The sequence below is a fragment of the Trachypithecus francoisi genome, unplaced genomic scaffold (assembly GCF_009764315.1).
Source record: "Trachypithecus francoisi isolate TF-2019V2 unplaced genomic scaffold, Tfra_2.0 Lachesis_group21, whole genome shotgun sequence".
Classification (NCBI taxonomy): Eukaryota; Metazoa; Chordata; class Mammalia; order Primates; family Cercopithecidae; genus Trachypithecus; species Trachypithecus francoisi.
Window position 1 is genome coordinate 38,047,401 of NW_022681467.1, and position 16,798 is coordinate 38,064,198.

General features: G+C 41.8%; 1 protein-coding gene across 1 annotated transcript in view; it reads right to left on the reverse strand.

Annotated features, from left to right (window-relative positions):
• The window catches only part of LOC117068314 (receptor-type tyrosine-protein phosphatase T-like), a 141,661-nt gene that overhangs the window by 96,893 nt on the left and 27,970 nt on the right, over positions 1-16,798 (reverse strand). Inside the window, exon 4 of the mRNA XM_033185380.1 lies at positions 16,460-16,569. Within this exon, the coding sequence (XP_033041271.1) occupies positions 16,460-16,569 (110 nt within the window). The remainder of the gene's footprint in view (positions 1-16,459; positions 16,570-16,798) is intronic.

Sequence of the window (16,798 nt, forward strand, 5' to 3'; positions counted from 1 at the left end):
CAGGGTCTTGCTGTAACTAGGCTGATCCTCAGAGACCTGAGCCCGCTGCTTGTTTTCACTCCCAGTACCTTTGGTACTTTTGTAAACTAAAAGTAAAATCCTGAGCTCCCAACCAACTGAACGGATGCCTTCTTGGCCAAGGGGACCCCAGAGAAACCTGAAAACCGGAATTATGGGCATGGGGGAAAGGAAGTCACACCTTATTACATCCCCTCCTTTTGGATTTTAGGCACAGTGGACTGGCATTAATGTTAAAACAGACTCTTTGTGGCAATACAACACCAAATTATGAACGAGGCCTAAAGCCATATAAAGCAAGGGTTAAGTCACACCTGCAGGCCATCAATCCTGCTACATAGCATCTTTATCTTAACTGAAAACATTCCTTTCTGCTGATTCCAAGTTTTAGAGAGAGCCTTACTCCTTCAACCAATTACAAATTTAAAAATATCTGAATCCACCTACAACATATAAACCCTCACTTCAGGATGTCTTGCCATTTGGGGCCAAACTAATATATACCTTCCATGTACTGATTTTTGTCTTTGCCTGTAAATCTTGCCATGCTAAAATGTATAAAACCAAACTGTAATCCGACTGTCTTGGGCACGCTTTCTCAGGATCTCCTAAGACTGTTTTCCCAGGCCATGATCACTCATATTGGCTCAGAATAAACCTATTTAAAATATTTTGCAAAGTTTGGCTTTTCTATTAACACTCTTGACTCACCATGTTGAGTCCAGTCATGAGATGGGTGGAACTGACACTGACATGTCTGGACTTTGCTTTAATCTACTGGCAAATGGAAACCCAGCTGCCGATGGGGGATACAGTGTGTGGGAAGTTTCCCCAGAACCTCACACCATCTGCTTTATCTTCTTGTTGGCCCATAATACTGACGTCCCTGCAGATACTGCAACAGAGTCCACTAGGATTACAACTGTTGTGAAAAGGACTGGAAACTGCAACATGCTTATACTGTAGAGAAAATAATCCAGAAATTACCAAATTACCATAAATACAGACTCTGTAGGACAAACCGATAAGTGAGGGCAGAGCTTCGCCTATCCCCCTATCAACCTTCTGAGAAGAGGCCAGAGACAGCAGGCAGGATACACCTTACTGGCTAACCCCATTCTGTCCAGCTGCAGTGCTGTGCCATGATGAGAGGGATTCTGAGGCCATGCTGGAGTGCAGTGGAAGAGCATCCCCTGATTGGTTATTGATGTCCATCATGGTATAAGGGAGAAGTGGGGGCACACACTTGCCCTACATTCATCTCCCTCTGCTAGGAAATAAGCAAACTGAAATTCAAGTTTTAAAACAAGGAGGAAAACAGGACCACCATTTCTAACCTCGAGTTTATGGATCCCATCCAAATGTGTATGTACCATTTGACTCCCCTCCATTAGATCCACGTCTATTGAACAGAGTGAGCTATTATTTAGACCACAGTTCTACAATCAATGGAACGCATGTGAATGCCACTGCCTGCTACTGAAAAATCTATTGAGAGGGAAAAGGAAAGCAGAAATTCAAACTCTCCTAACCAGCTGCTTAAAGAGATCCAGTTCACTCTTATCATACCCGCAAAATTATATCTAACATTCTAGTAAGATCAATCAACACATCCTGAATAAACTGATTTGAAAGTAAAGTATGGTCCATATGTTCAGGGGAATGGAGACCCATTAAATGGAATAGCTAAATAGATTACATAGAAACGAGAATATGTTGGGCATAGTGAAAATTTTAAAAAAAAGTCACCATAACCACGTCAAAGCTGTTGCAAATGCACAAGAACTAGAAAGAAAATAAACCCACATGAAGACGGCTAGTGTGTTATTTCCACTCCCTATTTTACGAACATTATATAATATTGTTATATTGTCACTAACACTTAATGAAGACTAAATTCTTTTTAAAAATCAAGCAATCACAGGGATATCAATATTTGAATATCTCTTACAGCTGTTGCCTTAACCTTGACTCAAGTTTGGAATGCATTTTTATTTATTAAACAAATATTTATCGAACCCTACTTCGTGCCAGGATCTGTTCTAGGCACCGGGGAATATACCTGTGAATACAGATCTTTAACCTTGACAAGTTTATACTTTAGCAAATTAATTCTATGAGTTAAGTATAAACTCATTGGTCAATGGAACCTCATGTAGTCTATTAGAGATTATTATAAGACTTGGGACATAATTTTATGATTTTGGATGGTTCTATAAGGTCATATATATGGAATAATGGATGCTAAGGGTTACTTCTAACTGTTACTCTACCCAAGCCATCAAAGGAACCTCTCCCATCTTCATAAGAAAAAAAGAAAGAGACCAGGCACAGTGGCTCATGCCTGTAATCCCAGCACTTTGGGAGGCCAAGGCATGTGGATCACTTGAGGTCAGGAGTCCGAGATCAGCCTGGCCAACAAGGCGAAACCCCATTTCTATTAAAAATAAGAATAAAAAAATAGCCAAGCGTGGTGGGATGTGCCTGTAATTCTAGCTACTCAGGAGGCTGAGGCATAAGAATCGCTTGAACCCAGGACGTGGAGGCTGCAGTAAGCTGAGATTGCATCACTGCACTCCAGCCTGGGTGACAGAGTGAGAATGCATCTCAAAGAAAAAAAAAAAAATTAAAAAAAGAAAAAGAAAAAAAGCATCGCCAAATTTGAGACCCTATTGTGATCCAGGTACTATGCAGGGTACTGAATTCTTTCCAGAGATGAGCTATGTGTATATCTAAGAGAGTGTGTGTGTATTTATACACACATACTTGCTGGTAAATGTGCATCCCTATATTGTGAGTCCCTTTGTTTATAAATGTGTATCCCTTGGCACTTACAATATAAGGATACATGTTTATAAAGAAATAAGTAATAATTGTGAACTGTGGTCCATGTTATTCAAAAATGGGAAGCGATGGTAGAGACAGTGGTGAGTGGGCAAAGTCCTAACTGAAGGCTATTAGGCAGGGCCCTTCTGAGGTGGTAGCATTGACATCGATACCTGTAGTAGGAGAATGGGTTGGCCACGGAAGAGGAAGTGAAAGAGCCTTCTGGCAGTTAGGAACTCTGCGTGCAATAAGCCTGAGCCAGGGGACCCTGGCATGCCGGAGGACCATAAAACAAGGCCAGTGAGACCAGAGAAAAAAAGAGAATGGGAGGTGCAAGTCTTTCAGACCTAAGGTAGCAGTTTGGATTTTATGTGAAATGCAATAGCTCTAAAAGTAAGGTAATAAAACTATGAGAGACATTAAAGAAAACCTAAATAAATACACAGAAATTGAATACCATAAAGATGTCAATTACCCACATATTGTTCTATATATTCAAGGCAATTCTAATAAAAAAACAACAACAGATGTTTTCATTAAACTTGATAAGTAGATACTAAAATGAAAGAGCCAAGGGCAAGAATAACCAAGATATTGCTGAACAAGTATGAGGAGGAGGAATCTTCTCTACCAGAGATTAGGACACTGTGAAGCTGTAATAAATATGACTATGCATGGTTATTGTGCATGGAGGCCAGTAGAATAGAGAGCTCAGAAAAAAACTCATGCATATAAGACATTTTGGCATAAGTCAGATATGGCCTGGTAGAGCAGGGAAGAAGAGATTATTAAAAGGACTTGGATCAAGTATTTACCAATGTCAGAAAAAAATAATTTTTTCACTCCATCTCTCATCCTATGCAAAAATTAATTGTAGATAGATCAAAAACTTAAATTTCAGGAGCAAAACTATACAACTTTTAGCAGAAATACAGGCAAACATCTTTCTCACCTTGGTTTAGGGAAGAATTTCTTAAGGACACAAAATGTGTTAACTATATAAACAAAGACTGAAACAATTGGCTATAATTAAGGACTTTTGTTTTTCAAAGATACCTTAGAAGTAAAAACAGCAAATTACATTTGAAACTGGGAAAACATTATCGAAAGTATATTTTAAAACTATTACATATCAATAAAGAAAAAGAGCATATAACCCAGTAGAAAAGTAGGCAAAAGACATGAACAGGTATCCCACAGAAAATGAAATACAATATTCAACCTTATTAATAATTGAGGGAATACAAAGCAAGACAACAACAAGATGCCATTTTATATTTATTTAGTCAAAATGAAGAATCTTGACACCACCAGTGTTGGAGAGGGTTTGAAATCATAGGCATTCATAATTTGTTGGCATGAGTGTAAATTAGTGCAACCAGTTTGGGAAAGAGTTTGGAATATTTTTGTAAAACTTAACATTCATTTACCATATGATCTAGTTTCTAGATAGAAATTCAAGACAAAATCTTGCACATATACAGGAGAAGGTATGTACAAGGATGCTCATTTCATCACTTGTTGATAAAGGCAACATTCTGGAAGCAACCCCAATATCTAAGAAAGGATCATGGGTGAAAGTTTTGTAGTATCTTGATGCAATGGAGTATTAGACAGCAGTCAAGATGAATGGACTACAGCTGTACTCATCCATGGGGATGAACATTTGCAATACAATATGGAATAAAAATGTCCCAAAAGTTTATACACAACTTAAAATCCTTTGTTAAAATTAAAACAGTAATAAAACAATATGTTTTTAAGAAATTCATACAAGTAGCAAAACTATATAAAATATACAGGAATTATATTCAAGATTCAGAAGAGTGGAGGAGTCAGGAAGACGGGATGGGGAGATGTGAATGAGCAGATACAAATGTGCTTATGTAGATCATAAGTAAATGTTAGATGCTTTCAAACATTCTGGTTGTCTTTTAGTTGGTGTGTTATTGAAAAATGAATGAATAAAAGAAAAGAAAAGAGATTCATGCACAAACCAATACGGAAAGAGTTTCATGAAACTAGGAGTGAGATGAACCTCATTTTGGGCATCCAAGTGATAGTTCATAGCAGAAAGTAGTTCTTGAATCTCCCTGGTCCAAGCCTCCTAAGCCACAAATGTGGAAACTGAGGCCCAGGTTGGGAAAGAAACTCACTAGTTCAAGTACACTCTGCAATGCCTAACCAAACGTCAACCTTCAATTTACTGTTTGCACAACCCACTATTTGATCTGCAGCAATACACACATGTTAAAAACATGTATAAAATAAAACAGAATTAAGAAAGCAGTGACCTTTCTTTATGCCATTTTGAAGGACCCTGGAGACCTGGTATGTATGTATGTACATATGTACATATTGAAACCATAATGAGGTAGACCAAGATCTCATACTTGGGTGTCAGTTTTAAGGAATTACTTTTCTCTTGGTAAAGAGTAAGAAAAAGCAGTCAAAAGAAAAAATGCCCATTGACTTAAGGTGAGGGGAGAAAAGCCACCTGCTAGCTCCTGAGCTAGTGAAAAGGTAAGCAACGAATCACAAATTTGAATTCCAGCCTCCAGAGACTTCAGAACAGAGGCTCCAAATGTCCTGATGACAGATGAAAATATGCAAACACTCTTCATTTTGTTCTGACCAAAACAGAAGCAAAAGAGCCAGTTAAAAGCAGCAAATTCATGTTGCATTGCCCAGCCTAGGCGGAATTCCAACAGGGTAACATGGTAAAACATCTGAGATGAAAAGAGAACAACTTCTGACGTTTAAAGAGACACTTCGCAACTTAAACGCTGCCTCTGGGCACAGTTTATGGAGAGGACCACAGCAGCCAGAGAGACAGTTCCACCTCTAGCCATGTGGCCATGTGCACAGGAGGACACCCTACAAAGGCCTCTGGGTGCACATGCAGTGCCTCAAAATGCAGTTTCCCTCCCAGAGAAGAAACATGAAGAGAGCCCACGCCCTGACAAATGCAGAACTCACTCTTCATTTCCTTCCCTTCTCTCTCCTAGGACACCTGTAGATACATAGGATTAAACTTAACCTGGAGATTTTTCTTTAATCCAACATCGTTCTTTAGCAAAACTCTGGAGACAAATTATGGCAGACGTTCGTGTTAAATAGCTGGGAGCCCACTGAAATGAAATAAAGTTTCTCCCCTGATGTTACTATGGCACGCATATGAGGTGACCAGGGGCCTCTGTAGTCCAGGAGAAAACAGACATAGCCCCGTGTCTCTGATATCTCTGTCAGTTAACTCTCCAGTGACATAGAACGATCCTAAGGATGAAATTGGAAAAATGGATACGTCAAAGGATGAAAGCTTCACACAGACATGCCACCAAACATACAATTATATGTGTGTATACATGTGATAGTGTACAACTACATAAACTCATGAAAATATATGCTCATACACACACACCAACACAGGCATACGTATTCACATGTGCATACTGCAGGAATATTTTTCATGCAGCAACCTTTATTGTTTTCTACAGCTGAACTGAATGATTAATGTTTACTGTGAAAACTTCACTGGCAGGAGAACATGGTTTGCTGTCCTTAGGTAACAAGTGCTATGCATCTGTTGATTTCCACTGTCAAGTTACCTGGCTCCATCACAAGTACCTGTGTCATAATAGGAAAGAAGTAACACCCCAAGGCAAATATAGAGGCAATCCTAACATACCACAAGTGGATGACCAACAGCTCTAATGGGCCCACGTCCATAAATGCAAGTCACTCACATCAGAACGCAACTTCTTTTCCTTCCAGATTCTGAGTGCCAGAAATCATTCTTTTCAACCAGAGCTGTTTCTACTGAAACACCTGTCAGCTTCCCTGTCAGCCCAAATGACCTGTATATGGCATCTAACCAGGGATAGCTGCATTTTTCAAGTTTCTGGAGGGGAAACATCTTATTGAGGTTGAATGATGAGCCATGGGCTAGAAAAAATGGCTCCTAGACATCCCAGGGCCCTGACTTTTAAGATTTAGGGAAGGCCTCTGGGCAAATCTATTAAGTTTTGTGTGCGTGCATGTCTTTTTTAATCTCACAAAAAAAAAAAAAAAAAGGAAAACCACAACAGGACTGACTTCTACTATTCAGGAGATGGAAAAAGATTTGCAAGGGAAGGTCTGTCGTGGGCTCTGGCATCAGAGTTGCAAGATGCCATTAGTAACACGCAAAGGGATATTGACATAATGATACCTCCTTATGTGTCTTCAGTTACTCCACACACTGTTTAGCAACCTTGAGGGAAAAAAGACCAATGTTTCTTAAATTCAATCCTTAAAAAAATTAGCACTTAGCATCTGCCTGTGCATGAGTGAGTTGGCTGTAACGTAACATCAGATAGAGGTGGAGTCTGGCAGAGTGAGAGTGAAGATAGGTTAAGCCAGGATCAAGACCGTGTTTATTTAGCTAGGATTACATATCAGAGACCGATTGGATTCATTTCATGCAATGCTTCTTCCCAACCCCAGATGTTTTTGAGAAATTCTCAAGGAACTTAAAAACAACAAACAAATACAGCACATGGATAGAGCCTCCTCCCCTAGAGATTCTGATTTATTTGGACGGCAATAAGGCCCATCCATCCATCCCTTCATTCATTCAGGTATCTAGCTAGCTGCATATTTATTTATCTATACATTGTTTCAAGCTCTCAAGGTATGATTTTTTTTTTCGTTTGTTTTTGTTTTGTTTCTGAGACAGAGTCTCGCTCTATTGCCAGGCTGGAGTGCAGTGGCGCGATCTTGGCTCACTGCAACCTCTGGCTCCTGAGTTCAAGCGATTCTCCTGCCTCAGCCTCCCGAGTAGCTGGGATTACAGGCACGTGCTACCACACCTGGCTAATTTTTGTATTTTTGGTAAAGACGGTGTTTCACCATGTTGGTCAGGACGGTCTCAATTTCTTGACCTCGTGATTCAGCCGCCTCGACCTCCCACAGTGCTGGGATTACAGATGTGAGCCACCACATGGGCCAAAATAGACTTTATTTTTTAGAGCAGTTTTAGCTTCACAGCAAAACTGAGCAGAAGGTATCTCAAGGTGTGATTCTAATCTTCAGCCAGGCTTGAGAACAACTAAATTAGTTAGACTAAAATAATCATCATTACCCCTTGCTAAGATAAAGTATAAATCCATACATTTATCCAAAGAATATTTATTGAGTATATACTATGTGAAAGCTACTATCTTAGGTCCTTGGGACACACTAAAAGGCAAAAATAAATATAGCCTGTATTAGTTATTTCTTTCTTTTTTTTAGACACAATCTCACTCTGTTTCCCAGGCTGGAGTGCAGTGGCGTGATCTCAGCTCACTGTAGGCTCTGCCTCCTGGGTTCACGCCATTCTCCTGCCTCAGCCTCCCGAGTAGCTGGGACTACAGGTGTCTGCCACCATGCCTGGCTAATTTTTTGTATTCTTAGGAGAGACAGGGTTTCACCGTGTTAGCCAGGATGGTCTCGATCTCCTGACCTCGTGATCCGCCCGCCTCAGCCTCTCAAACTGCTGGGATTACAGGCGGGAGCCACCGCGCCCAGTGTGTGTTAGTTATTTTAAGACCAAATGCTGTCAGGCTGGAGACCAGGGTAAAACTGGTGTTGCAGTTCCAGTCTGAAAGTGATCGGCTGGGGAATTCCCTCTTACGCAGGAGAGCTCAGTCTTCTCATCTATTCAGACCTTCAGCTGATGGGATGAAGTCTCATCCATGTTATGGGGAGCAATCTGCTTTACTCAAAGTCCACCCATGCAAATGTCAGTCTCATCCAAAAACACCTTCACAAAACCATCCAAAGTATGGTTTGACTACCAGTCTGTCAAATTGTGGTCCAGCCAATTTGACACATAAAATTCCCCAACACAGGACCCATGCCTTCACCAGGGTTCAAGTCTGTTGCGGGGCTGGATGATACTGAAGTACACAAACAAAACAAGTGCAGATTGTGGAAATGGTACGAAGGAAAGCAAGTTGTTAAGAGAGGAAACAGAGGGGAACCTGTTTTGGATCAAGTGGACAGGGGAGGGAAAAAGCCTCTTGGAGGTGAAGAAAAGGAAGGAGCCAGTCCCGAGGAACGTAGAGTAAAGAGTATTAAAGGCAGAAGGAATGACACAGAGTGGTGAGGGCTGCCAGGGACTGGGTGAGCTTGGGAAATGCCAGGAGGCTGAAGGAGCCAGACTGCAGTCACCAGTGGGAAGAGGAGTGGCAGGTGAAGTTAGAGAGGCAGCCGGGGCCAGATCATTCAGTACCTTGAAGTTAAGATGAAGCCAAAGCAGATGAGGAATAGGATCAGACTCACCTCTTAAGATGTTCTGTCTGGCTGCAGTGTGGACATGCGGAACAGGTGAAGTGTGGAAGGGGGTGGGCAGGGAGGAACTGAAATGCTCCAGGCATCTGAGGGGGAGCTCAGAACTGGATGTGGCAGCGGAGATGGTGCCATGCAGCCTGACCTGTGTCTATTTTGCCAAGAGAAATAATCAAACTTCCTGGCGGATTAGCTGTGTGGCTGCTGTGGGCAATGGATGACGCTCACATTTCTGGCTTGAACAATTTAGAGGAAACAAGAGCTTTTTTCCTTGTTACCAGTCTGGCTCGAGTTATACTCAATAGCGGCCTGCATTATGCAAATCATGTGTCCTAATTAACGTAGATCCAGTTTGAATTATGCAAATTCTTGCTGCGGGCTGTATTAGTCACAATCCAGCTGATTTCCTCCTGCCTAGACTACCTCCTGCCCATCTGGACCACATCCCGTTCTCCACACTGCTCCTCTGTGGACCAGAGTCATGAGCCAGTCTGGGGTCAGTGAGCCCTGAGTGGTCAGTGCAGCAAAGCTGAAGGATGGGAGGAAGTGTACTCATCCATCCAGACAGAGCCACGAACCTTCTCTGGGCTTTGGTCTTTAAGAGTTTCCTCGTGAGCCTATCCACCCAGCTGGTCCCTCTCTCCATCCATGTCTGTGTTGGCTTTCGTTCTGTTCAGAACTGTCTCAGAAGACGCTCCAGCCTCCTTGTAATGCATTCTGATGGCTGGTTGATTCCTGGGGCCCGTGCTTTTTGTTCAGATGGAATCCAACCATCTGTGTGCTGAAAAAATATTGACAAACCCTCCGACCTATTGTACCTTTTAAAGGCGCTCCCATACAGGAATGCTGCCTTGTTTTATTGAAGCGAAGTCTGTTTTATTTAACTCTGAACGCCAGGCACCTAGAATAGCTTGTAAGATAAATGCCAATCAACTCTAGCATAATCAAGACACCCATTCCTGCCTCATTAGGGTCTTCTCATTCCCTTTAAGCTTCTCAGATTTATACACTGTAATTAGAAACTTGGTGATTTTGACTGCTAAACAGAAAGGCTTACTGGGAGGCTTCGTATGTCTGAATTTTAAATATTTTCACACTTCGTTAACCCAGTTGCAAGTGTAACATCTTCTGGCCCAATTCCCTCACACTGTGTGATTTTTATTTTTGGACAAAGACGAGTATAATTAATTGAATTGAAACACATATTGATTACTGTTTTCCATGAACTCTGAACAGCTTGTCTCTGAATGATTTTATTGAAGGGTTTTCAGACAACTGTTTGGTTGGATTGCTTCCCTTGGTGACCTCATTCTGGCTATAAGTGCCTGTCTACAATTGCGATGGTCTGTGTTCTTGGTGAGTTGTGGTTGTTCCCAAGAGCTGAGTCAGAATGAGAGAGGCCACACCACCCTTCTGCACATCCACACCCTTATTAGGGAACCCTGATGCCTTAATCAAACCCAAAAGAGGGTTCTGGAAGAGTCTATGCAGATGTCATGATTTCCATATTCCTGATATAAATACTCAGCTGTTTGGGCCTCCGGTGAGCAGGAATATTCCTTAGTGCATTAAATGATCACATTATTCATGCAATGACTACAATGCATTCACCAGGCAGAGCTTTCCAGACCAGCTGATATTCCTTACCACTTCTACCACCCTCTTGTACAGATCAAGATTGTCAGATTTGAAAATGTCTCTTAAACCAGTGCTTTTTATGCTTTAACGTACACACGAATCACCTGGGGATCTTGTTAAGAAGACTCTGATTCAGTGGGTCCAGGCTGGGGCCTGAGATTCTGCATCTCTAACATGCCTGCAAGTGATGTTAATGCTGCTAGTTTCTGGACACAAGGCCATTGGTGCTGCCTCTATCTGTGCATGATCTGTCACTCTGTTACGGGAATGATCATAGAAGTGCATTCTGCATCTCCCACTAAAGTGCAAATTCCCAAATATCTGAGGCCATGGTCTAATTCATCTTAATATTTCCGGCTGCAGCTCAGATGACACCGGAACCAGAGGGCTCTGACGAGGATTCTGAGCTCCCCTTTCAGTGGGCAGAGAGAGAGTTTGAGGCTGCTGCAGAATGAGACTGTTTCACAGCCCTGGAGTAGTAATAGGATCAGGGTGAGACACCCATCTTTCAGGGAAGGTGGGCCCAGGATCTAAGGGTCCATGGCTCCAGGGTGCTTATCAAGATAAGAACTCATTACTGAAAAGAGGGTGTCAAAGCTGGGTTAGCAGCAGTAAAAAGGCAGCTGTAACAAAGATTTCACATCTTCTGCCCAGGTACAAGGTCTTCTAATAAATGGTTCATCTTAATATCATAGATGATGGAAATGTCCTTGCCTCCTGGTGCATTTTCCAGATGTTTCCAAGATGCTTGTGTGCCCACCATCTCTTATCCACACAACAGCTGGATGATCTTTTAAGAATATAAATTGGAGCCGGGCGCGGTGGCTCACGCCTGTAATCCCAGCACTTTGGGAGGCCGAGGCAGACGGATCACGAGGTCAGGAGATAGAGACCATCCTGGCTAACATGGTGAAACCCTGTCTCTACTAAAAAATACAAAAAATTAGCCGGGCGTGGTGGCGGGCGCCTGTAGTCCCAGCTACTCCAGAGGCTGAGGCAGGAGAATGGCGTGAACCCGGGAGGCGGAGCTTGCAGTGAGCTGAGATAGGGCCACTGCACTCCAGCCTGGGCAACAGAGCAAGACTCCGTCTCAAAAAAAAAAAAAAGAATATAAATTGGATCCCTTCATTCCTCTGTGTAGAACTCTCCTAGGGCTTTCCATTCCTTTCAGGATAAAATGCAAGTTCTAGGAGTCCTGGCATCCCTGGCCCTAACCACCCATTCTCCCACACAGTCTCATCACTGTCCTCTGTGCTCAGGAAGCCCCAGTCACTCTGGTCTCCTTTTTACTGTATTTTTAAGACACGCCTAAGTGATTTCCACCTCAGGGCCTTTGCACTTGCTGTTTCTATTCATATGTCATCACTACTTTACCTTCAGAGACTTTGGCTGGCTTATAGGCAAGAATTAAACAGCAAAGAAATTCAAAAATGATGTAGAATCTTTGATTTTGTGGTTTTGACACAGATTTATTTTCCCCTTCATTCTTACCCAGTTGAAGTCTAGAACAGTCTGACACCTTCATATTAGAAAGAGAGGACTGAAGACTGGAGACAGAATGGAACTTAAAGCCACTCACATTTTGGGGAACAGAATTGTCCAAGGATGTACCCAGAGGTTGTGACTTGGACTTGTGCAGAAGGAAATGTAATCTTAACTACTTGGACCTGCTGTATTTAACAATGACATAGTTACAATAATGAAACTTCCCTCCTTCCCCTCCCTTTCTTTTTCTCTGCTTTTAACTTCACTGAGTCTAAGGTTGTATAAAAGAGGCCACAGACAATTCTGAATTTCTCTTCCATTTGCATTATCCTATTTTTCTTTGTAATAAAATATTCTTTTTTGAGGCCAGAAGAGGGTAATTTGTAATTTATGAATTTCTCTCTTGAAATTACAACTAGAACCTAATTTAAAAAATCAAATTGGTTTCATCTAATTAAATTTGTAAATTGCCTCATAAACACATGCTTTGTTATAAATGTTTTTAAAAGCAAGGTCTCTTGCTTACTGTCTGGGGCTGGATTGGGTTGAGTGCAGAGTAACAGGTACTTCTCATCTCTCTACTCAAGAGACCATACTCTTCTATCAATTGCCAAAAGTTTCTCAAGAGTAGTATTTTCCAGAACAGTGCTTCTGAAACCGTAATGCCCATAGGAATCACCCAAGGATCTTGTTAAACTGGAGAGCCCTGAGCTGCTACATTTCTAACTAGCTCCCAGGTAATGCTAATGCCTCTGGTCTATGGACCACGCTAAGTTGCAGCAAGGGGCAAGACATCTGTACCTGCATTTAGGAGTCCTGGGTTTGGCATCTGGATAATATGACCTTGGTCTTTTCATTTTAACCCTCTGTACTCAATTTCCTCATTTTTATGTAATGATAACAGCTAACATTTATAATGTTATTTCTAAATGCCAAACACTGTGCAAAACCTATATTTAATTGGATCTTCAGAGTAATCCTATAAGGCCATTTTATTATTATCTTGATTTTTCTGATAAAAGACTTAAGGTTCTGAGAGGCCACTTGATGTACTCAAGGTCACAGAGCAAGTAAATGTCAGAGCAGGGATTCAGATCCAGGCTATATGGGCTCAAATGTCACCATCTTTCTTTCCTTAGGCCTCACTAGCTTTTGATACACATGACCACACTCATGTTTATGCTCACAATACAATGGCCTAAATCTATAACCTCCTTAGCTGTCTTTACAGCATCCCTCAATAATTTTGGCATATTCCCCAAAAGTAGCCCCAAATGCTTACAAACAAGTCAATCAGTTACAATAGTCTGGTTGTGGTTCTCTGCAATTATAGCCCAAGTCACAGCCAAGAAGCTACTTGAAGGTATCTTTCATCATAGTTGTCTCCCATAGAATCCATGGGAATGCCAACATCCCTGGCATCTGGTCTCTGAAAATCCACAAGGCACCGGATTCACATGGAAGTGAGAAGGACATGCTGCTCTAATCTGTACCTACCTTTGTGCGTGGGGCTTCAGAGAGTGCACTATATAATAATGCCTCAATTACAGGAGGTTCTACTCAAACAAAGAGTCTAACTCACAGTTGTGTTTGAACCCTTGGTATCCCTCTGTTTCTTTCTTCTTATCATGGAATTTTAATCATGATATTTCTAATCCAGTCTACTGCATCATCCTACTAGAGGAAAATGTACATTGCTCTCAAGGATCCAGTCTAATGCATCACCCTACTAGAGGAAAAAGTATATTACTCTCAAGGAATAATCTGTGCAGAGATATAACTCCACGTACAGCATCACCCTACACTAGTGGTTTCCAAATCCAGGTATGTACAACGACCAGGGCTTTTCCATGACAAAGGTGCCATCAATCCAATGCAAAATTAGCAAAATTAATGTGACTGTCATGAGTTAGTAAAACATCATAAATTTATTCAATTTGAAGGATGGACTTTTATTCTGAAATTATATCCTTTCTATATTTTTGGAATTATGTCTTTTATAAAACGATGTAAATAAGAGATGTTGAAGTACCCTAGGTTACTCCCCCAAACCTTTTTAAATGCTACTGGCCTGTGAATTCCAAAAGTCTTCAACATCTGGCACAGAGCGTATTTTACATAACAGTACCAAGTAATTTAACTTCCTAAATCAAGGGTCCTTTCCTTCTGCTTTACAAAGAAGAGTTTGCCAGGCACAACAGATCTTCATTTCATTTAAATGTTGTGTGTGTGTGTGTGTGTGTATGTGTCTGTGTATGTGTGTGTGTGTGATTGTGGTCTCTGCTTTACAAAGAATAGCATGTAGATTTGAAGTGATTGGATTTTGTTTCAATTAATTTTCCAGTCCCTGTCTTTCCCAAAGAGGTTTTGAAAACGTACTAGGCAAGGTGTATCGGTATGAGTACCTGCCCTCCTCTTAGGGTACTCCCCAGGAAGAAAGCTTCTCCTAAGCGTGTGGCCTGAGAAAGCTCATAAGTGGTGGGGATGGATGTTTGTTTCTGCCTTCCATGTGGTAATCCTGAGAGCTGCACCAAGCTGCCTGCAATTTCTAAGAGGAAGATGTTAGCTCTCCTGAGGAATGCTAGTTTTAGTGAGATAAGGTGTTTTCTTAAGCACCTTGTACATGCTGGATAATCTTCTCCTTCAGAGAGTTCTCAGGACCATCTACGACTCTCTAGAGAAGTTGTGGGTCTGTTAGATTAATCTTGAGTACTTTTCCTTCATCAAATACTCCTTGACTTTCCTCCCCAGAGCTCACCTTTCCTTATGGCAGCAATATTCTTCCCCCAAGCCCACTCCCTATACATGCATGCTTCTGCATGAGCACTCAGTGGCTTAAGTCTCTTCATGGGCCTGTGGTATATGTTTTGGTCTGGGATGCTTGTGTCTTTCCCCCTCATCAGACTCCCTAGGGAAACCCTGAAGAAGTGATTACCACCTTTATTTTACAAATGAGAAAAATGAGGCTTAAAGAGAGGTGGAAGCTACCAAAGGTAACTCAGGAGAAGGTGGAGCTACTAGGACACTAGGCTACATCCTTCCAGCTTTGGTATCCATGCCCTTCCCTCTGCATTGCTCTGGGTTTCCATTTGATCTAGTATCGCAATCTTATGATGTGTAAGAACACAAGGGGTGGAAGGAGACTCAATCTTACTCACATCCCAGTACTTGAATCTTAGCTATATCACCTTTGTTGGAGACTTTTTTTGGTTTTGTTTTGCAATAAACATTCATACAGTTTGTCTTATTTATGCAACTTTTCTGGAAGGCACATTGTGTTGGCTTGATGGGTACATTCCTGCCTGAGTAGGTTCTGGTTCATCTCTGATACGGTAAGGCCCTGCTAATGCTTGGAAGGGGGGCTTTGGACGCCATCATCTGGATGACAAAATATGCCTTGGACACAGAGCAATTTAAATCTCAAGCATCCTGTGTTCCTGCTTCATAGAATAACTCGGATTCTTTTCAAAGCAAAGGAACCGATATTCGTAGAGTGAGCATCATGTGGGTATTGCAGTTTCCCAGATGAACTTTCACTACTGTTTGCCAGGCCTGGGCCTTCTCTTCTACATAAGAACAATCTGACTCCCTGGGTTTTGGCTTCTTTGCGGATGAAGTCAGTTGTCACCACTGTCATTTCAATGCATGGTATGTACAAATTTCTTTGTCCTTGGGGCTACCAAGACAGTTCCACTGTGTGCCATTATGTTTGCACCCCATTGTATTGTCTTCTTTTATTTATTTATTTATTTTTTTGAGATGGAGTTTCGCTCTTTTTGCCCAGGCTAGAGTGCAATGGCACAATCTCGGCTCACCACAACCTCCGCCTCCTGGGTTCAAGCGATTCTCCTGCCTCAGCCTCCCAAGTAGCTGGGATTACAGGCATGTGCCACCATGCCTGGCTAATTTTGTATTTTTAGTAGAGCTGGGGTTTCACCATGTTGGTCAGGCTGGTCTTGAACTCCCGACCTCAGGTGATTCACCCGCCTTGGCTTCCCAAAGTGCTGGGATTACAGGAGTGAGCCACCGCGCCCGGCCCCCACTGTACTGTCAGAAACCTTTTGATAAGTCACATCTTACTCACCTTTATATCTTCAGTGGAATGGGTATTCACCAATGTCAGACTGAAGTGACTTGAATAAAGCTAAGCCAATGGATGCAGCACAAGGGACCTCCTTACCTCATAGAGCGTGATGACCCCATTGGTCTCATTGGGAGGTTTCCACTGGATGTAGATTTTCTCCTCAAAGGGCCCCCCTTGGATGGATTCTAGAGGAACAGCTCCTGGAACTACAGAATGGAAAAATTATGAACTTGACGTCACCTTCCACATCATTTCTCAAGCCCCACTAACTTAGAACAGCGGTTGACAAAGTTTCTATAAAGAACCAGATAGTAAATATTTTAGGTCTGATGGGCCGTACATTCTCTATTGTAACTACTCAACTCTGTCATTTTAGCACAAAAATGGCTATCGATAATCCATAAATGAATGGGTACAGTGGTGTTCCAATAAAAC